Source organism: Alligator mississippiensis, chromosome 2, assembly GCF_030867095.1.
Source record: "Alligator mississippiensis isolate rAllMis1 chromosome 2, rAllMis1, whole genome shotgun sequence".
In the NCBI taxonomy this organism is placed as follows: Eukaryota; Metazoa; Chordata; order Crocodylia; family Alligatoridae; genus Alligator; species Alligator mississippiensis.
In genome coordinates this window covers 271,446,467-271,469,270 of record NC_081825.1, presented here as the reverse complement: position 1 = coordinate 271,469,270, position 22,804 = coordinate 271,446,467, and the positions used below count along the sequence as shown (strand labels likewise).

The following is a 22,804-nucleotide window of genomic DNA, read 5'->3' as shown; positions in this document are numbered from 1 at the left end:
GGCTTTATAAGGGCCAGGCCCTGCCCCCTACAGGCAGCTGGCTCCCCTTAGTTGCTCCGGCAACCCACAGCTGTGCTCAATTGGCTCTGCCAGGGCTCTCTCCCCTGGCAGTTTCTCCTCTCTAGGAGCAGAGCACTGAGGTGCCCTGCGACAGTGCCTAATTAGTTAAAGCACATGCAATTAGTTAAAGAACATTAACATATGTGTAGCTGCGACCCCACATTAACTATAGTGCTGGGTCTGCCCAACCACTAGGGGCACATGGCAGGGCTTCAGGGACTTGGCATTAACTTTAGTGGTAAGTCTCTGCACGTGTAGACACCTGCCAAAAATTGCTTAATGCACATTAGCTTAATATGCATTAAATTTAGTCATGGTTACATGACGCACCCTGTGAGTTTCTACCTGCCAGTGCTGAAACCTAAGCTTAGAAACCAAAAAGCCTAGTTTGGGTCCTTTAATCATCAACAGTGATGGCTGAGTAGGCGTAACTATGAACAGATATAACTTTGAATGGATTAAAGAAGTGGTGATGGGGTTGGGGAAGACTTGTTACTTGGGAATGGACACCAGCTGCATTAATAGTTAATGTTAATTACATTATAAGAGAGTGGCTCTCAACCTTTTAAGGCATTGCTCAGAAAATGCCAGCTCTTAGCTTTCACACTTTTTTGACAATGGAAATATAATAGAGCAATTCTGTTGCAACTCAGAAACACCCAAAAAGGCCAAAATGTTCTGGACACTATCTATTCCCTTTTAAAAGTCTCTGGGTTTATCTTGTGAACCATGTGTAGGTGTTTGCATATCTAAGAGTACTTCAATTAAGCAGCACCCTCAAAAGGATCATATAGCATTCCAGGATGCCATAGCACCCTGACACTAGAAAATAATTGCTTTGAAGGGACAATTGGAAAAAACCTCCCAATAAAATATTCAGAAAAAGACAACATTGTAAGAATTGGTGGAAAAGATACACAAAGAGTGAATTCTGCTGACAAGGGGCCATCATTGAAAATGACCAGTCTCCAGCCTTCTTGGTATCACACCAGAGTAGCAATAGGTTGTTACTTTCAGGGCCTGGGATTACCTCAGCTGCAGTAATGTCACAGAGTCAGTACTCAGCTCATTTAAGGTTAAATTCAGCACTGCCATTTGTACATGGAAATGACTTGGGCACCGTAATAGGTGTAAGGTAGTCCTAATGAGAAAAAAAATTATTACCTCTTGGACACTACAAATATCTCAAATCCTCTCTTGTCATTTCCTTTCCTCAGTTGTTCTTAGATTAGCTTTATACGGATTTTAAAAGCCTCCTTTCCCATTTGAAGACTGTTATTTGATGGATATTGTCATCTGCTTCATTAGTTTGGCTTCAATTATTGGGAAAATGAAAAAGAAAAGTGGTTGGTTTCCTCTTTCTTTTTTTAAACATAAAGTTGAGGCCTCTTTTTGGAGGCTGTATTCTTGCATTGTTTCACTGACCTAGTATGTAGACAATGTAATACCATGCTGTGAAATAGGCTAAATAGCTATGCTGATCAATCTGCAACGTAGCACCTGCTTTTTGTGTTCAGTCTGGGGAGTATGGGGAGAAATTCTTCCACTGTTACAGTACTGTCTCCTGTGCAACTATTTTCAGTTAACAAAATTAAAGAGCTTTAGAGCAGTTTTCTTTGGTGTTTCAGTTCATGTACTTTAGGAACTTAAGATATGTCACCAGGCCTCTGGTTTATGACAATTGCCGCCCTGCAGTGACCTGCCATACTGGCTGACTCCTGTTTGGATATTCCTTTAATGCACCTGTACAATAATGCAATGCTGTGCAGGAGGAAGAAATAGTGGCAATTCCTTCTTGAGTATGGGGTGATTAGCAGACACTCTGGAATGTGAGATTTGATTACCTTATTTTAGTGTATATGACTACAGATGTCACTAAAGCCCAGTGTTTCTTAACCTTTTTGCACTCAAGATGCCCCCTTTTAGACTCAGGGCACTCCCCAGAAAATGCAACCTCTTAGTATTCACTCATTTCTTGGCTAGAGAAAAATAATAGAACAATTCTTCTGTTGTGAAGAACACAGAATGACCACAACAGGTCAGAATCGTTTGGACATTATGGATTCCTATTTGAAATCTCTGGGTTTATCTTGTGAATCATGTTTAGGTGTTCACACATCTATCAGTGGACAGCACCCTTAAAAAAGGATCTCACAGCATCTCAGGGTTGAAAATCACTACTTTAGGCACTTAGTCCCATATCCTCAAGGTACTGTACTTAGATATCTATATGCTTCTTTAGGTACCTAAATCTATCATTTAGAAGCTCTTCTTTCCTCTGGATTTCATTGTTGGATAGTTAGGTACTTCTTTACTAAGCTGGCTTTTGAGGATCATTTCTTTAAGGCAGCTCATCTCCCCATGCATTGTTTAGTTGACCTAACTCAGGTCTTAAGGATTCCACTACATGACATTGTGCTTAGGGGAGAGGTGTTGCCGTACTTAGCAGTACTTTGAGGATCTAGCCCAATAATGACACCCCTCAGATTTTCTCACATACAACAGGCCTCCCCCAATAAGATATGCACCTTGTTTTTGAAAGGCAGAATGAAGGAAAAAATCCTTCTTCTGCAGCAGGAGCTGGTGGGGAGGGAGTGGGGCAGAAGCTCCAGTGGGAGAAAAAGGGTGTGTGGGGGGGAGCAACGGGAGGGGAAGAGAGAGTGTTCATAGCCAGCAGGTAGAGAGCGCTAAGTGCAGCACTGTGGCATTACTTTTCCTTTACCTTTGGGTTCCCTTCCTGTATTTCTTTGTTTATAGTGCATACCCTAGTTCCATCAGCTAAATTCTGGAAAAAGGCATATTTTGTATCCGAGAAAAAAATCAGTATAAAATGAGACTGATCCTAGGGTTTCTCCCATAAAATGTCATCGTCTAAACTCTAGACCTGTCCTCTATGCTAAGTATAGGCAGTCAAAAAGTGTGAGGCTGAATCGATTCACTCTTTGCAGGTTAGTCCAAGCTGCATAGATTGAACTGATAAGCAAGTGAACAGACTTTCACTTTTGATTCTGGAAATGCAGCCACATTCCTACAGTGGCCTAGGCCAGAAGTCAGGGGCGTGAGAGCATACCACCCCCCTCAGCTGGAGCAGACAACTTGGGCCAAGGCTAGCCCACCCACCCTGCAAGGGAAAGTTTGCGGGGGAGATGCAAAGCATCCTGGGATACTGGGGGACTGTGAATTAATTTGAATCTGGAGGGGATCTGGGACAGAATTTCAATAAATCTATTTAACCTAATTCAGGTCAGTCTGACACTACATCCACCCAGATTTATTGTAAACCCATTTTGGCCATTTTGAAAGCAGTTTATGTGCATCAAATTTCTGTTGTGTTACAGATTTGAACAGGTTTCCAATCACTTATACCTCTTTATGTATAATTTCTGTCCCTTGCACTAGAGAGTAGATCCCATTTCCCTTTTATCTGTCTGAGCAGAGCTGAAGCTGCTTAATTCATACCTAGCAAGGTGAACAGGGTGGGACATTTCATAGTTTCATAGTTGGTAGGGTTGGAAGGGACCTGAGCAGATCATCAAGTCCGACCCCCTGCCATGGACAGGAAAGAATGCTGGGGTCAAACGACCCCGGCTAGGTAATTATTTAGCCTCTTTTTGAAGACCCCCAGGGTAGGAGTGAGCACCACTTCCCTTGGAAGTTGGTTCCAGATCCTAGCTGCCCTGACTGTGAAGTAGTGCTTCTTTATGTCTAGCCTATTCTCAGTCAACTTGTGGCCATTATTCCTGGATAGACTGACTATCCCATTCCCTTCTGGTCCCCTCTGGTAAGTTTATGGATGGCCACCAGATCCCCTCTCAGCCTTCTTGTCACTGGAAGGCTTTTGCCTTCTCTTACTGGGTGCCTTGCCCCCAAGCAACATCAGGGTGAGGTTTGAGCTCGGATGCCACCTGGGTGGTATGGGTGCTGCCCTTACTTGGCTGCCATGACTTCGATGTTCTTGTTGGGGAGGCAGTTCCCTTCAGGTGGCCCCCCAAGAATGAAGATGCCTCAATCCCTGTTCTTACTTCGTGGGGCTCCAAACCTCCCCTTTACCCTACCCTTACCACATCCACGGCCAGGATGGATACTATCCTCTGCAGGTATCCCCTTAGATGACTTTCCCTCTTGGTGCGGCTTTCCCACCTCCCAGTGGGTCAGGCCTTCCCAGTCAGGTTGCCCTTCACTGTAGCCAGTTCCTTGCCTTCTGGCTGATTAGTGCAGAATTGCTGATTGGCCCTGTCTTTGGGATAACTAGGGCTTCCAACAAAAATCAACACCTGGATTTCTGCCGGAGGGTTCCCCCTGGGATCTCATCTCCCAGTGCCCCTTTTATGGTCCAAAGTAAAGAAGTAACTTGAAGGAACAGACGAGGGACCCACTTGTCCCTGTGCCCCAGGTGACTATGGGGGTGGGCAGTTCCATGCCCCACCCTGGTTCAGCTCCTCAGTTTAGCCAGCACTGGCCCCAAGCTAACCTGGAGTTGCTCTCGGTCTTCCCCGGCTTAGAACAGTGTGTAGTTCCCACGCAGGGTTGCTCATGCCCCCATGTGGGGTAACTGCTCCTGCAGGTGCCTCCCGCCTCCTGTGCCAGGGCCCTTGGCTCCCCCTTTCTTGCCTGCAGCTGGGCAACCTTCCTTCTCATTGCCTGCATCTCTGGATCAACGTCCTTTCTCCCCTCTGCTGGAGTCTCTCGATTGGTACTTTCTTCTTCCTCCAGTGTCTCTGGGTTGGTGTCCTCTTCTTTCCCTGCTGGCATCTCTGGGTCAATGTCCTCCTCTTCCTTCCCCAGCGTCTCTGGGTCAGCGTCCTCTTCTTCCACCATTTGCCGCCCTCAGCTGTTTTCCTGGCTGCTATTTGAGCAGCTCGCGGTTTCCGGAGGCTCCGCCCATGTCCCTCGCTGATCTGCAGCTGTAGGTAGCTCTGGAATTGCGGGACCACTGCCCACACTTCCTCCCAGCTGCCGCTCTCCTAGGGTGAATACCTGGGTGCATGGAGTGGGGGTCCAGAACCCCTTAGAGGGGCTTTCACTGCCCCTCTCACAATTCTCTTGTGGAGGCTGAACAGGTTCAGGTCCTGTAGCCTCTCCTTGTAGGGCCTGCCCTGCTGCCCCCTGACCATTTGAGTGGCCCTCCTTTGGACTCTCTCAATGCTGTCCACATCTCTCCTGAAGTGTGGCACTCAGAACTGGACGCAGTACTCCAACTGAGGCCTGACCAATGTCGCATAGAGTGGGAGGATCACCTCCTTGGCCCTGCTTGTGATGCATCTGTGGATGCATGACAAGGTGCAGTTAGTCTTATAGACCGTGTCCTCATATTGGTGGCCCATGTTCATTTTGGAATCAGTAATGACACCAAGATCCTTTTCTGCCTCTGTGCTGATGAGAAGGGAGTTCCCCAGCCTGTAGGTATGCTGCTGGTTCTTTCTCCCTAGGTGCACTACCCTGCACTTGTCAGTATTGAATCCCATCCTATTCTCATCCGCCCACTCCTGTAACCTGTCCAGATCCAGTTGTAGCCTGTCCCTCCCTTCTAGCATTCCCACCTCTCCCCACATCTTAGTGTCATCCGTGAATTTTTACAAGGTGCTTTTCACCCCCTCAACCAAGTTGCTGATGAAGATGTTAAACAGTGTGGGCCTGAGGACTGAGCCCTAGGGGACCCCATTGCCCATGTCCCTCCTGGTCAAAAATGACCTGTCCACAACCACTCCTTGGGTGCGGCCCTCCAGTCAATTTGCGACCCATCTGACTGTGTAGGCATTGACACCACAGTCACCTATTTTTTTTTTTCAGATACACATGGTCAGTGTTACATATTGTTGTTGTTGCTATTCCTACTGCTGCTACTATAGCACCTAGGATTCCTAGTCAGTGATCAGGACACCATCATAGTAGGTTCTGTACAAACAGTGAACAAGAAGACAGTCTCTGCCTTATTTTATAGTCTGTGCAGTTCTTATAAACAAAGAGCCTACCTGATTCTTTTTCATTCAAAGTTACACCACGATCAAACTAAACCTATTTTGAACTGTATTAGTAGATGTTACTGTTTTCTACCTTCTGATACTTCTTCATTCCCTTGTTTCTTGTTAGGGCTGGACACAGAAGTGTGAAGGAGCATGAGACTCCTGCTCCTATAAAACTGCTGTCCTGGGTGGAAACAGGAGCTTAAGAGAAAACTTAAGAGAATTTCCTTTCTTGTGAGCTTTTCAGCCCAGTTTTTTAGACTCAATAAGTCAAAAATCTGAATTTTGTACCTGGATATTAGTCTAACTGCAGTTTGAATGTTTTCAAACACTGTCTCTAGTGTGTAAGAATTTCAGCCTCCCTCCCCAAACAATCTGGAATGATATATAACATTGCACTGGTTTAGCAGATGACTCACTAACTGCAATTCGGTGCCATGCACTGAAAAACTTGAACAAAGGCACTGTAATCTATTATTTCTGAGAATCTGGGCAATGCAGACTGCAGAGTGCTTTGCAGAAAAATGACAATACGAGGTGGGTCTCTCATGGGAAGAATTCAAACTCTTAGTCAGTTTTGATGCATGGTTATTGTAATCTCTAGTTTTTTAAGTTTATAAGGATATTCATACCATGGTATTTCCTTGATCTACAATACTTCTACTGTGTCTTGATTTTCTTTGGCGCCTCAAAACAATTGTCATACCTAGCCCAGTAAAAAACAATATGTGTATACACATATAATATGCATATGTCACATTATAGTTAGAGATACTCCCCTCTCCAATTGAGGGAATTATTGGCAAGGCAGTGTGCTGCGGAGGGACACAACAGCCCAGCTGCCGCCTCCATCCCCTATAGAGTCAGGCCTGGTCAATAAATTACTTAACTATATACAAATTATTATTACAACAAAACTGTTAAAGGGTAAGAACATAGATTATATATATATGTGTATACAAATTTACAAAACAATAAACCCTATACCATATATTTACCCTATACCATATACGCACACACACACACAATTATTATTGAAAAATACAGATGATCAATAGAACAAATGAGAACAAAGGATATTGATAGGGCAGCCTTATAACTCTATTAATATACAAACTATTACTTCAACTTATTCACATAAACTATAGGTACAGTCTACAAGTATAACCAGCCATCCTTAAACTACCTGGGTGCCCTCCAGGGCAGGGGCCCCACTCCCAAGGTACTACTATAGGAAAGGAGGTGGGGGGAAAGAAAAGGCGAGGGAGACCCCAAAGACTCCTAAGCTCCCCTGCTATCACCCAGGAGCGGCCCACGTGATGCCCCTTTGCAACCCTGGGGGGTCCCTCCCCTGTGGGGACCCTCCCTCCAGGGTAACTTACTATACCACAGTCCCGGAGGGTTGCCTCCCATTCTCCAGGTCAAGCTCTGTTCCCTGCTGGGCTTCCCTGCTGCCCGACTCTGCTGCTTCAGCCTGGCTTAGGGCCACATGCACTGCTGTGTGTAGTGGGCACTTCGCCTTGTGCTAGGGGTTGGAGGCCTGGACAGCCTTGTACAGCATTGGGGCTTGGTCTGCTCATGGACCCTCTGGGCAGTGTCGTCTGCACTGAGCTGCTGCCCCCATGTCAGGAGCTGTAAACCCGAGCCACCTCAAGTGGCTTCCAGGGTCTCTCACCCTCTGTGCAGCACTTCCTGCACCGAGCTCCCAGCCTCATGCTAGGGGTGGGGACCTGAGCTGCCCAAGGGGCTTCAAGGATCCTGCTCCATGCACTGGCCTATGCACCGTGTCTCTGGCCACACGCCAGAGGTTGCGGACCTGAGCTGCCTCATGCAGCTCCCAGGGTCTGGATGCTATGCGCTGTGTTGCACACTGAAAGCCTAACTGCTGGAGCTGTCCGCCATTCCCCGCTGATAGAAGTCTTCAGGGGTTCTTCCTGGGCTATTGCTTTGCCCTGCTGAGCAGCAATCCTCAGCTCTTCTAAGCCCTGCTCTTCTCTCTTCTCTGTCCCTGATGAATCTCCCTCCTGCTGGGCACACAGCTCCTTTTATACTCTCCAGGGCTCTGCCCCTGAAGTCTACCAGATCTGACAGTTTGCAGTCTTCAATCAGGTCCAGGGGAGCTCTTCTCCCCCTCCCCTCAGGAAAGGGGTGTGACTTTATTTCTCTTGCTGTCTCCTGATTGGTGGATGGGCTCCACCAATTAAAACAGCAGGATCTCAAGCCTGAGACTCAACCCAAGTTCTAAAAGGTAAGCCTGCTACATTGCAAAGAAGGATAATGGCATACTGGGCTGCATTACTAGGACTGTTGCCAGGAGATTGAGAAAATAACTCTTCCCCATTGTTCAGCACGGGTGAGGCCACATCTGGAGTACTGTGTCCAGTTTTGGGGCTCCCCCTATTACAGAAAGGATGTGGACAAATTGGAGAGAGTCCATCAGAGGGCAGTGAAAATGGTTATGGGGCTGGGTTCATAACTGCTGAGGAGAGGCTGAGGAAAGTGAGCTTATTTAATTTGGAGAAGAGAAGATGGAGGGAACATTTAATAGCAGCCTTCAACTACCTGAAGTGGGGTTCCAAAGAGGATGGAGCTAGACTGTTCTCAGTGGTGGCAACCCACTGTGCTCACAAGGCCTTGATCTTTATGCAGCACTGCCGCACCAACTGGTTGTGCCCATGCTCCCGCATCTGGCCTGACAGGCCCTCATAGATGTAAGCATTGGAGCGCCTGCCCTGCCTTGAACTGGCGCTGCACCCCAACATGGAACTGTCAGCTGTGTGGCTGAGGCAAGGCCCCACAGCACCTGCAGGCTCAGGGCAGGCTGCTGGGAGTGGGCTTCAGGCAGATGGAGCTGGCCCTGCCAGCCAGAAGCTGCCTGCAGCTGGGCCTGGGGACTGGCAAGCCTGGCTGAAGCCTGCAGAAGCATGTAGCAGCATGCAGCACCCTGCAGGCCTGGATGGCATGAGCCTGGCAGGCACATGGCACTGTGGTGCCAGCCAGCGGTGCCGGGGTGAAGGCAGGCTGGGGCAGGTGGACTGCAGCCTGCTCAGGGGAACAGTGGGATCTGGAGTGGCCTCAGGCTCCCTGCTGTTGGGCTGTTGTGCCCAAGGGCTCAAAATGCCTGCAGGCTTTTAAAGGTCTGAGGTAAAGGTTGATATAGGGGCAGCCCAGCCCTGGGGCAGGAGAGTCTCTCGGCCCAGAGCCCTGAAGCTAGCCTGAGGCCAGCCCCTTAGTGGGAGGGCTGACCTGGGAGCAACTTTGCTCCTGGGTCGTGTCTACATGTGTGTTACTGTGCAGTAACTAATTGCATGTAAACTTGATACCTACACTTGCAGGTATCACATTTATGTATGAGCAGGGGGTTTTACTGCACAGTAAGCATGCACATGTGTAGACATATGTGCTTACTGCACAGTAAACTATGCTACTGCACAGTTAAGCATCTTGTGTAGACATGCCTAAAGGGATTGTTGTTAGGGTCTCACTTACAAGACTGATTCTGTATTTATGTTAAACTCATCAACTAGGGAAAAAGTCCCAGTAATTAATAAAGAAATGTTTTGTCTCTTTCTCTTCTTGTTTCCCTTTTCTAGAAAAAACAAGTGAGTCAGACAAAGATCCGGGTGATCTCCACTATCCTCTTCATCTTGGCAGGCTGCATTGTCTTTGTGACCATCCCTGCAGTCATTTTCAAACACATTGAAGGATGGACAGCTTTGGAGTCCATTTACTTTGTGGTTGTCACTCTGACCACAGTTGGCTTTGGTGATTTTGTAGCAGGTGAGCATGGGAATTCCACATATAATCTAGGGGCACTAGGTATAAGTGCCTGGACTCCTACCTGTTGCTCCAAGGCTTTTACACATATGTTGTATTCCACTGAACACTGTTCTGAATCTCTTTATCTGTATTAAGGTGCATTTGACAATAACCCAGGTGTTCACCCATCTGAAGAGTGCAAGCTCCCAGCAATGTAAACAGTGCAAAGCTGGGGAGCTCAGAGTGTCTCTTATTATGGTATGAATTATTCATGAGTGATATGACTCCTCTGTTGAAACCAGAACTTCTGAATTGTGTTTGTCTATTTTGCATCACATTGATAAAGGTCCTAATGAACAAAGCAAATAGCTTTGGATGGCCATGCTCGTGTGTGCGTGAGCCAGGCAGTCCAATATAGCTGACCCTAGCTGAACAGCAGAACAATTTCCATTGCATGAGTTGCAGTTTCTTCAGAGGCATCTTTCAGGATTTTACTTTCCAGCCTTGGTAGAAATTTGATATTGTAGCTATTTGATTAAGAAAAATTAACAGTGGAAGTGAAGGGGTAATGAGGAATGTGCTGGGAAGCTAAGAGAATTGTATGTTTTTTCTGGGATGAACACAGTACTAATAGGCAGGATAAGGATTGATCTTAATCATTTACCAAAGAGGGAGCTGTGCTGGGATTGATGATCTGAGAGCTGGGGAAATGTAATTTACTATATAGTTTTGATGAGGAATAGGTAGTTAGACACTAAATAGATTCTCTCTTCCCAATGGTGCATGAGCCTTCCTTCCATTAAGATTCATGGACATAACAAAGGCAGACAAGGTTCTTTGGGTAAATCAGATATCTTTTATTAGACCAATTCAAATAGTTGATCTAATATATATATAATAATAAAATAAAACCTTGCCTGCGTATGTCCTTAGACCAACACAGCTACAACCTATACCCCTGGGTATAACAAATGCTCTGAGATAAGGATGGATCCCTGTGTTACAAAGAGATGTGCTATATTTGTCCTCTTATTTCCTATTATACCAATGAAATCTGAGTTAAAAAAATTCACATACAGCCGTTTGGAGATCAGTTTTCTTGCTACAGAGTAATTTCTTTTTTTAAATGTTCCTCCTTGCTCCTTTTTTGTTCACTTTTGATACAGAAGACATACATTATATGTGGAGATGTGCCTGAACTGAGCCCCAGATCCAAATATACTGGAACTTAAGGAATGTTCAGAACTAAATCTGAATGTTGCAACTTTGGCCTCTCAGGAACCATCTGAGCATAAAGAAGTTTCTACTGTTAGTTGTTATAGAACCAGAATGTTACAAAAGAAATGTGGGAGTTTCCCAATACTTTTCCCTGCTTTGCAGTACTTTCCCTTTGCCACTGTAATTGAAAATAAAAACAATTCTAAAAAAAATAGACCTTTTATTTTAAAATATTGTCCTACATTTAAGGTGGATAAATCTAGCAGCATGCGGTAGCACCCAACTAGTGTGTTGCTAGAGCCAAAAAGGAAATATGGCTTTTATGGAGTAAAGCAGTGTCAACAGAGGTATGCTGATTTACACTATCTGAGAATTTGGCCCAAAGTCTTTGTAAGCTGAAGTGTTTTGTAAGTGTTTTTACAGCTCTTGAACATAGTGGAAAATATATCACAAAACAGTATTTGATAGGCTGCAGAAACATGATGCTACGCTTCATTCACTGCCTGGTTACTCCATGTGACAGACCAAGGCAATCTGCTTTACAGCAAGCTTCCACTGGGACATGTGTGATCAGAATGGCCTCATTGTGCCATAGCAACGGCGGCCCCCACCTTCCATCGTTTCACACGGCTGAGAATTGGAAAGGCAAAGTGATTCATACAGTGTATAGAGGGAGATTAGCATCAAAAACAAAATTTGGGGCCCTGCCAACCCTTGAATGCCTGGGCTTTCATGGGAGTGTTCAATCATTGTAAGTACACTCAAACCTAGTCTGGGTAAAATTCATTTTAAGGGTTTATTAGAATGTATCAGATTGCAAACAGGCTGTAAAAGCTCGGGGGGGGGGGGGGCATTCCATTGTAGCAGCATGCAATGTCAGTGCAAGAAAATATGAACATACACACCATATTTTTTCGCATACTATATGCCCCTGAAAGAAATACACACCTTGTTTTGGGGAAGGCATAATGAGCACAAAAAAAAAAAGAAAAAAAAGATTTTCCTGGAATTATGACTTCAGTAGAGCAGGGCACAGCTCATTTGCACTCTGTTTTCTGCACAGCCAAAATGTACTATTTAACCCTTTCGCAGCTAAATTGGTAGCTGTATTTGGCTACTCAGACAAAAGGTGAAAGTGTTGCTGCTGCTGAAGACTGGACTCCATAGGCAGATGTAGGATTTTGAAAAGAGCTAAAATAGGCTGCAGGGTTGTGAAATAGGAAAGGAGAAACCAGGAGTAGCTAACAGCCAGCAAAATTGCTGAAGAAAGACTAACTTGATTAGTGGTCCATCAAGATTGTTAAAAAGGAGTGTGTGGAGTGAAGAATGGTTAGCAGGAATTAGATAGTTTAGAATTAGCCAGTTCACTCCTTCGGTGACACAATGGACTACCTCTGTCAGCGGTGCCTGAATAGAAATGCCACTGCTGCCTGGCAGCTGGTTTTAAAATTTGGGTGCAAGAAGAATCAAAACAGGGTATGATCACACCTCTTCCCCCCTCCACCCCTGCCCCCACCATTGTTTTGCCCCTGCTGGACTCTACCCCTCTCTTCATGCAGCTGCTGAAGGGAAGAGGAGGGAAAGAAGCATCGGCCATCTTACAGCATCCTCATCTTTCTATTTTGGGCAGAAAATGAGCTTCCCATCTTAAGAAATGCACTCAGGCTTTGGAAGACTAATTTTGGAAGGGAATGGGGCCTGTGGTATGGGAGTAACTATGGTATATATCAGGGGTAGGCAACCCCCAGCATGGGTGCCAGAATGTGGCACTCAAAGACATTTTGCTTGGCACGTGTGCCTCTGGGTGGGTGTTTTTGGCACTCTAGATCCACTAAAGAACTCAGGTATTTGAAGTAGAATTTAGCTGTGTAAGTCTGCAGCTGCAATCCAAAACACTTCTGCTCAGCTTCTTCCTGACTCTAGATCCACCTAAACTTTATCAGCCACTTCCTTTTTTGACAATAATATTACCTTGATGGTTAGACTTGACCTCTGCAAAAACTAGAAACCCTAACCCTAACCCTATACTCATCTCAGAAAATTTGTAATGTAAAGAAGAAAATTGTTGAATCATCAGCATCAAAATGTTAGACTGATTTGCAGGGTCTCCATTCAGGAAAAGACCATGTACACCAGACTAGACTCCCTTAATCGTCAGGTAGGACTAGAGGAAGGTACTGATTAGAACTTGAAAATACTTTCATGATTTGCCAGAAATACAAAGGACCTCCAGTTAAATATTTTGCTATCTCACGGTTCTTAAGAATGAATAGAACAATGTCTGCTTATTTCAGGGGGAAACGCTGATATCCATTATCGGGAATGGTATAAACCTTTAGTATGGTTTTGGATTCTTGTTGGTCTTGCCTACTTTGCTGCTGTCCTGAGTATGATTGGAGACTGGCTAAGAGTTCTATCCAAGAAGACAAAAGAGGAGGTATGATTGCTAATTTCTCAATAATTTGTTACTTCGTAAAAGTACTTGCCAGATTGCTGCTAGCCAGGAAAGATGGTCTTGTATGTGGAACGGATGCTAAATTATTGCCTTGATTTAGCCTAGTCACTGCCTCTTTTCAAATCTATTTTGAAATAGGTGTCATGGTAGCAATTATCCTTGATTCACTTCAGCCAAAACACTATCCTCCACAATTGATAGGGAAGGGAAGAAAATAACTAGTGACTCAGGGTACAAAATGGAGGGTAGTTGCCATGGCTGAAACATTAAAGTCTGTTTTGGAGCAGATTAGCATAATTAATGTACTTAATTTAATCCCTTCATATAGCCATAACAACACCTACTTTGGGAGATTAGTTAGCAAATGCATAACCAAAGAACAGTTTGTCAGATTGGTACTGGTGTTTATCAAGAGAGTCATTTGTGAAGTCAGCTGATTCATGTGAGGCCAAATGTAACCCTGGTGTATCTCCAAGGAGACAAATGGAGATACATCATGGAAGAATTTGGTCTATGATAGTGGACTGAGTAGCTATATAAACCTAAATCCATTATATTCTGACTTATTCATTTGTCTTCTTTTTTTTCCATTTCAGAAGAAATGTAACTTCTTATACTTAAGTCATTATTCTATATTTTTTTGTGTCTGAACACAGTAACATAATACAGTTGAAAATGTTTAGGAACATTTGAGTGGAACTGTATTTTTCTTTGGACAACCCACAAGAAATGCTCTAACTGTTTTGAAAGCCCATGATTTGGGAAACAAACTAATTAAGAACTGGTATGGGGAAGAGCCTCCTACACTTTGGGATGGTATTTACAAAATTTAAGGGTTTATGGAGACTTTATACTGTCACTAAAGATTGTAGTTAGTGACTTTCTGAGAAAGGACAACAAGCTAGCTGCTAGATCGTCTGTCAGGGCAAGTCGTGACAAGCATGCATGTGCAGTAAGGCTGTGTGAAGCTTTGGGTGCTGATTCAATTCGGAGGAGATTTGGCCCGATTCAGTGGCCAAATCTCCGAATCTGAATTGAATCAGGAGACCAATTAAAAGGTTTGAATCAATTTGAAGATCTCTGAATTGATTTGGAAAAGATTCGAAGAGCTTTGGGAATTCAGGCACTCCCTCCTGGCTGCGACAGGGAGCTGGACCCGGACTCCATGCTGGTAAGTAGGGGGTGGGAGGGTAAAGGAGGGAGGAAGGGACCATGGGGGGACCTCTGCTAGGCCCCATCCCCTGCCTGCTCCCCAAGGGCCCCCCAGCACCCCCCGACCCTGGCCTGCTCCCTCAGCCTTCCCCCCCCGCCCCATGTCTGCCTGCCCGGCCCAGTTCCTGGTTGTTTAAAAAAAAAACAACCTACTCACTGGGTGCTGCCAGGTGGGGGGGAGGTGATCCCTGCTGCCCCCCACTGCCCTGCACTGTGTTGGGGGCTCTGCCAAAAGCCCCCAACCCCCACCCCCACTGTCTCAGCCCCCCCCCACCCCATGGCTGCCTCGCCTGCCCCAGCTCCTGGCCCTTTAAAAAAACCAAAAACCCCAGACTCACTGGCTGCTGCAGTGGGCTCAGGGCTTCTGGGGGCTTGTGGAAGAACCCCCGCCATGCAGTGCGGGGCAGTAGGGGGCAGTGGGGATCGCCCCCCCCCCCCCCACCGGGCAGGAGCTGGTGAGTTTGGGGTTTTTTGTACTTTTTTTTTTTTAAGGGCTGTGAGCTGGGGCAGTCGGGGTAGCCCTGTGGGGCTGGGACAGTGGCCAGGGGTCGGGGGGCTCATGACAGAGCCCCCCACATGGCAGAGGCAGTGGGGGACAGCGAGGATGGCGCCCTGCCAGGCAGGAGCCAGTGAGTGGGGGCTTTTATTTTTCAAAGAGCCAGGAGCTGGGGTTGGGCGGGGCAGCCATTGAGAGTGGGGCCAATTTGGAGATTTGGCTGATCTGGCAGCAGCCGAAGCTCTGAATCAGATTCAGCTGAATCGATTCAGGACAGTGATTCGAATCACCGAATTGAATCACTGTCCCCTGAATCAGCCAAATCCAAATCCAAAGTGAATACTACCTGCTTCACACAAGCCTAATGTGCAGTTTGCAGTACCTCAAAGCAGTTTGGAGTTCTGCAAACTGCACATGGCACACATGCAGCCGGTTTACTATGCAGTTGTTTACGATGCTGCTATTTTGCAGCTTGGTAGTTCCTGGGGGTCAAAAAAAACTGCCACTGAAAAAAGTGGCGGGCAGGAATGTGGCATCAGCATGTGCCACCAGAAAGGGAGCCTGGCTCCAAGTGACTGTCTTGGTACTGCTGCTGCCCTGGGAGGCCCCCAGGACTCCAGGTAAGGTTGCTGGAGTGCACATGCAGGGCATGCTTGGGGACAAATGGCAGTGGCAGAAATATGTGCCACTGCTGTTTGTCCCATGGGAAATGCACGCTGCTGCATGTGCATGCTCATCAGGATGGACCCTTACGGCCAGATTTTATTCCACATTTTAGTTACAGATTTGGGTAATTCTGTTCCACCCTGTTCAAATCCTGCAAATCCACTAATGCATCTACTTTTGTAACACACACTCATCTTACTCTTCAGACTGAGTCACAAAAAAGCAGCAAGGAGGAGGAAGACCTAGCCAACATTTATATTTAAAGTTTTTCAGGGACTCAAGCAGGGTGAAACAGAATCACACTTAGGTGCTTAAGTCTACTTCTGCAGCTAAGAGGTAGAACAGAACCTGGACCTCAGTCTTTTGAAATACTTGGAATGGTTTAATAAAAATATAGATGTTAAATGAATTATTTCATGGGATAATACAGAACCTTCAGTTGGATTGCATAGCTGTAATTGTGAGCGAAAGATAGGAATAGGCTGGCATGTTGTTTTGTTAGTGCCTTAGTTATTGAAGACTTCAGAACCCCATATGGAAAAATGCTTGTTTGCTGGTGCTGTTGTGGAGGAAGTTAGCATAATTATAGCTGTTAATTTTATTCCCTCCTCCTGTCTACCTGTTGAGTGCCTGGACCTTATCCATTAATAATTTTATTGTTCTCCTAATCAAGGAAGGCTTGGTAGAAGTTTGGGAATCTTCTAACTTGCAGTCCAGATATAAAATGACTTCTGGTGGTACCAAAGTGTAGGAAAAGTAAACAAGGCATTCATATGGCACGGAATCCAAACGCAGTATGATTAGAGATTGATGAGTTCTGGGAAAGTTTGGCTTAGGCTTGGGATCTAGATCTAGGCTTTGCAGGTTGGATGAATCTCTAATGACAGAGCGTACAATAAAAAGTTTGTGTTGTTATTCTATGGAAAGATTTTCCCTGTTTTGATTCTATTTTTTTTCTCTTGGAAAGGTTGGTGAAATAAAAGCCCATGCAGCTGAATGGAAAGCCAATGTGACTGCTGAGTTCCGGGAAACACGGAGGCGACTCAGTGTGGAGATCCACGATAAACTTCAAAGGGCAGCCACCATTCGGAGTATGGAGCGGAGGCGCCTAGGGCTGGACCAAAGGGCCCACTCATTGGATATGCTCTCTCCAGAGAAGCGCTCTGTCTTTGCTGCCTTGGAGACAGGACGTTTCAAGGCCTCATCTCAGGAAAGCATCAACAACAGACCTAACAACCTGCGCCTTAAAGGAACAGATCAACTCAACAAGCATGGGCAGGGGGCATCAGAAGACAACATCATCAACAAGTTTGGCTCTTCATCTAAGCTAACCAAGAGGAAAAACAAAGACCTGAAAAAGAGCATTCCAGAGGATGTGAGGAAGATTTATGAGACCTTTCGAAACTACTCCTTGGATGAGGACAAGAAGGAAGAGGAGACTGAGAAGATGTGCAACTCAGAGAACTCTTCTAGCACAGCAGTCCTGACCAATTGTATCCAGCAGCACTCAGACCTGGAGAATGGAATGATCCCCACTGAAACCAAAGAAAGGGAACATGAAAACAAAGCATTACTTGAAGACAGAAATTAAATGTAAAAGATGCTTGACTTTAATTAACGTTAGTGTTTTTTATATACACATATATATATATATTGACACGTGCCTTATACAGACTCCTTATTCAGTCTGAATTACATAGCATCGAAGAATATTTCACTGTGCCATAATGACTAAAGCTTGCTCTGCCAAAACGAAACAGCACAATGGAAAAGGAAAGCAACACAGGAGATTACCATGGCAAAAATGGAAAGAGAGGCTTACCATGGCAATACAACCGGAGTGCTACCACCAGGGCATAATAATTGAAAAGGGCAGCTATGTTAAAAGAGCTCATGGGAGGGCAAAAAAAATGGTTGAGAATAGTGTATCTTTTCAGTGGATTATGGCTACTTTAATCCTCCTTCTAGGAACGAAGAAAAGAGGAGAAATGGTTGAAATGAACTACAGATGAGCTAGCAATGTTTAGTAAGGTTTAGTTGATGTTTTGGCACGTGATCCAAGCTAGATCTTTTTTTTAATTTTTAAATCAGATTCATTACCTTTCTAACTCCAAAAGAATGTCCATAGACATAAGATCCAGCTGGATGCTGGTAGCAAAATCAACGCAGACATGTTAAAGGGTGTGATTTGCTTTTTTTCTTTAAAAAATACAAAAATACAAAAAAACCCACACTGTTGATACTTATCTTAACCAATGACAAAAAAAAAAAAAAAAGAAAAAGGAAAAAAAAAAGGAATTTTATTCTCTCTCTTATTGGAAGTATACAATATAAACTCACAAATGCTGAAGAAATCACAACTTCTAATGCTACAATGTTTAAAAGAGGAAAAACAAAATTTCAGATGAAGTTTTGTTTGGCGCATGAAACAGTGGGCCAGCAATTTTTTAAATTTTATTGTTCACACTTTATATCACTGAAGGAAATTCAGTTTTAATGCTGTAATACTCTGAAGACAGAAAAAAAAGCTATAGGCTTTGCATGATATCAGCAACCTGCTGTTCTCTGTAGCTGAATTTGAATTTTAAAGAATAGGCATAAGAGTATATCTAAAACTAAGATGAGGGCCAGGGCAACCTTAGAATCTCAGGGCTCTATGTCCATTTTGGTGGGTTGGGGTTTAGACATGAGCTTCAGTCATAATCTCAAAAAAAAAAGAAAAGGAAAAAAAAGGAATATGGTAAAAAACTATGATGAACATCTTTTAAGTGCTTATAGCTTTAAGTGCCATTAATGCTGTCATATTTTGTAACTTTTTAAACAAGTATTTTGAATAATTTATTTGCTTTCTTTTCTGTTTTTTTCTTTGTTTGATACTTACTCTCTCCACGATCCTTTTCTCAGTAGAATCTAAACACAAGCTCTGTGTGTTTCAAGACTAAAAATGAGACATAACCAAACTGTGAGAGTTTTTTATTTGGTGTTTGGACACGTGGATATGGGAAGCACAAATGTCTCCTGACTTCAAAGTAAACACTGCAAAAAATGCTGTGGAATAATTAATGGGAATTGCAAATAACTTTAGACCTGGTGCACTCAATTTGTGACATGCAATGTCTGTCATTACAAGCAAAGAATTTTGCATGCTGAAAGCGAGGCATATATGATTGCACAACTTATGTTTTCCCTGCACCTTCGCTCTGTTGACCTGCAATTCTGACTGCACCCCTTATGGGTTTGCAGACAAAGTAAGCATGGTTGTAGAATGAAGAGATGTTATGAGTCTTACAGACTGTTCATACATCCAGGCACTTCCCAGTCACGCACACATAGATTTTATGGAATTGCAGGCCCCAAACCGTACACACAGAAATGCATGCAACATTTTTGTATACATTTTTTGGGATTTCACCTGCAAATTGTCACTTTCATACACAGTTACCATGACTGTGGGGCACAGTATGGGAAAGCACATGCAAATAAGGAATGTGCATATTTGCATATGCAATTGCTTGTGCACAAATTGCAACTCTAGGCCAAAATCACTGCTGCAGGAGAGAAGAGGAATACTGAATATGGCCTTTCTTACTGATTCACCTCAGCTGAAATATTGTGTTATAACTTTAATTCAGTTATCCAAATAGGCTGTTCTAGACTAAACATGAAAAGAATCACTGGTTGAGAAATTTTAATCATGTGGGAATGGCTTTGCCCAATAAAGCAAAAATTGGATTTTGCTTAATCCATTGACAAATCTGTTAAATTACAGGGATAGATTCGGGCTTTTCCAACCAGTGGCATGGTGCAGAGATTTGGATGGGGGCCTTGCTATGTAGCTAGAATCCCCAAGAAACACTGCAGCTGATTTTTTTGGAGGCTCCCATGCAGTGCATATCAGACCACAGCTTTGACACCCTGGGGATGTAGAGTAGACATTTCCTTTCATGACAGGTTAGTGCAATGGAGATAGGGTTATGGCTATGACTATGCTCAAATCCCATCCAACTTCAAATCCCAGAAAGATGCTAGCAGGGGAAAGTATGTATACAAGAATAAAAGCCATTTTGCCTTGCCCCTTCCCTTGTATATCTACGTAGGAGCCAAATCAAATGTGGGCCACAAGGGCACCGGCCAACACATTCCTGCTAAGCTCATTTTGAATTGAGTTGCTTCTTACTTTACTACCTACACAGGCCCACAGGGGATTAAACACACCTGTCTCAGGATTGGGCTCAGTAAAGTTTTCTGCTGTTCAAATCTATGGTTTGATTTAAATCCATTATGGAATTAGGAGCTAACTGTAGATTTGGGTTTGGATTCCAGACAAGGTTCAGGAATGTTAGATCTGAGGTTCATAGCCCTGTCAGTCTGGAAATATTGTATTGCACTTTATTTTTTTATTTTGCCTGAACAGGGTACACAGAAGGAACTAATATGATTCCAAAGTGTACAGTACATGTATGTTGTATTAACAATTCTCCTTGATTACCAAATGCAGAAAGATAATTCCACTGTACCTAGTATAATTTCTTCTAGTAGGACATGCTCCTTTCAGACTGAAAGCATTCATTATGACTGTAGAAATCTAACTCCAGGGTAAAAGCATAACTTCCCTAACCTAAGAATCATAGAATCATAGAAAATTAGGGTTGGAAGAGACCTCAGGAGGTCATCTAGTCCAACTCCCTGCTTAAAGCAGGACCGTCCCCAACTAGATCATCCCAGCCAAAGCTTTGTCTAGCCGGGTCTTAAAAACTTCCAAGGTGGGAGGTTTCACAGTCTCTCTGGGTAGCCTGTTCCAGTGTTTCACTACCCTCCTCGTGACAAAATATTTCCTAATATCTCACCTAAACTTCCCTTGCTGCAACTTGAAACCATTGCTTCTTGTTCTGTCATCTGCCACCACTGAGAAGTTTAGCTCAGGGGTGGGCAAAATGGTGGACCCAGCTGGCAGCCAGTCTCCATTTCCCAGCAGCTCCTGCTTGCATCGCTGCATCCAGTTTCCATGGAGACCCCAGTAGCAGTTGAGGACAGTCTTCATGGAAAACCTGGACCCATGCTGTTATAGCCCTGCTGCTTCTGGAGTCTCCATGGAAACTGGCTGCAGCAAGGCGGGCAGGGGCTGCTGGGAAATGGAGTCCACCACGGGCCTGATCCAGCCTGTGAACTAGACTTTGCCCAGTCCTGGCCTAGCTGCATCTGGTTTAGAACCACCCTTCAGGGAGTTGAAGGCTGCTATTAAATTCCCCATCAGTCTTTTCTTCTCCAGACTAATTAAGCCCAGTTCTCTTAGCCTCATCTCGCAAGTCATGTTCCACAGTCCTCTAACCATTTTTGTTGCCTTCTGCTGGACTCTCTCCAATTTGTTCATGTCGTTTCTGTAGTGGGGAGCCCACAACTGGACACAGTACTCCAGATGTGGCCTCACCAGTGCTGAATAGAGAAGACTATCACTTTCCTTGATCTGCTGGCAATACTCCTACTCCTGCTATTGTTGACTCAGATTCAGCTTATGGTCTACTGTAACCTCCAGGTCCTTTTCTGCAGAGCTGCTGCTTAGTCAGTCCCCAACTTGTACCTGTGACAGGGCTTGTTCTGTCCTAAATGCAGAACTTCACAGTTGTCCTTACTGAACCTCATGAGATTTCTTTTGGTCCAAACCTCCAATTTGTTGAGGTCTCACTGAATCCTAAGCCTACTCTCCAGCATATCTACTACTCCTTCCAGCTTGGTGTCATCTGCAGACTTCAGTGGTATGCATACCACATCCCATCTGCCACATCATACTGAGTCATTAACCACTGTGGAGCTCTCACCAATTTTGCATAGTGGCTGTTTGGGGTTTTAACTTCATCCACATCAGATTTTCTATACAGTTTATTTGCCCATTTACAAATTTTATGTGAAATAATTAATTATTAGAAATATTAGTTAATGGCCACCATCATTTGCATTAACCAAACCTCATCTTGGGTGTAGTGGGAACATTATAAATCAGTGGTGCTTTTGCTGTCTGGTTTATGATGTCCCTAGAAGCTCTTGATGGAATTACGTGCTTGTTAAACCAGTTCAGTGCATTGCTTTTATCTGTATTTTTTCTAGCAGTTTGAGCAAGTCAGAATGAGTTTGAATCATGCCCATTTCTTACCCATGATCATCAATAAAATATGGGCTGTACCAGGATCTTTTTGGGCTAGGATATTGCCTAAACCAGAGTAAAGAAAATCAAAACTAGGCCTCTATGGTCAGCTTATGGCAAACCCTGAGACATCATATTTATCTGAATATATGTTTATATTTATGTTGTTTATGGGTATTTTTTTTGCTCAGGAGAACATTTATGCTGCCAAAATAAAATGAACTCTTATATTCTTACCCTTTCCAGCCTCAAGAAAGAAAAGTATCATGTAAAGACCAGAGTTCATGCTATTTAGCATATTAACATATAGCAGTAAGACAACTGACCAAACAAGTAGGAACTAAATGGTGCCCCAAGCAGCTTCAGTCACTCCTTCACCCCTGTTTATTGTGACCCAGTACTAGGATCTGACTAATTTAGGGCCAGAACCTGCTTCTGTTGAAATCAGTGCAGTCAGGAGGAGCAGGATTTAACTCACAGGGTGCATCTACATGTGCAAATAATGCGGCTGAATAAACTCCAGCGCAGTTTGTGCTAGAGTTTATTGCTCCCAGACACTGCGTTCGCACATGCACCCAGAACTGCAGCACGTTGAGCTGGGGCGGAGCACCCCTGGCTGGCAGGGGGCTTTGGGGGTCAGCCTGCCCGCCCGGGGCTGTTTCACCCCAGCTCAGAGTGCTGCGGAGGGCTGGCTCAGGTATGAGGGTGTTGTATTATGGGGCTAGCCAGCAGGCACCTCGCACTGAAGCATCCTTATGCCCCAACCAGTGTCATCAGCATCTACACGTGCGTTGTGGTGGAGTAAATAACTCTGCCGTAGGATAGTACTTGTGCCT

The 22,804-nt window shown here is 44.6% G+C and overlaps 1 protein-coding gene across 1 annotated transcript in view; it reads left to right on the top strand.

Annotated features, from left to right (window-relative positions):
- The window catches only part of KCNK10 (potassium two pore domain channel subfamily K member 10), a 163,903-nt gene extending 145,233 nt beyond the window's left edge, over positions 1 to 18,670 (top strand). The window contains exons 5-7 of the mRNA XM_014596411.3: positions 9,617 to 9,803; positions 13,295 to 13,437; positions 16,797 to 18,670. Of these exons, the coding sequence (XP_014451897.1) occupies positions 9,617 to 9,803; positions 13,295 to 13,437; positions 16,797 to 17,420 (954 nt within the window). The 3' untranslated portion in view covers positions 17,421 to 18,670. The remainder of the gene's footprint in view (positions 1 to 9,616; positions 9,804 to 13,294; positions 13,438 to 16,796) is intronic.
- The last annotated feature ends 4,134 nt before the right edge of the window (positions 18,671 to 22,804 follow it).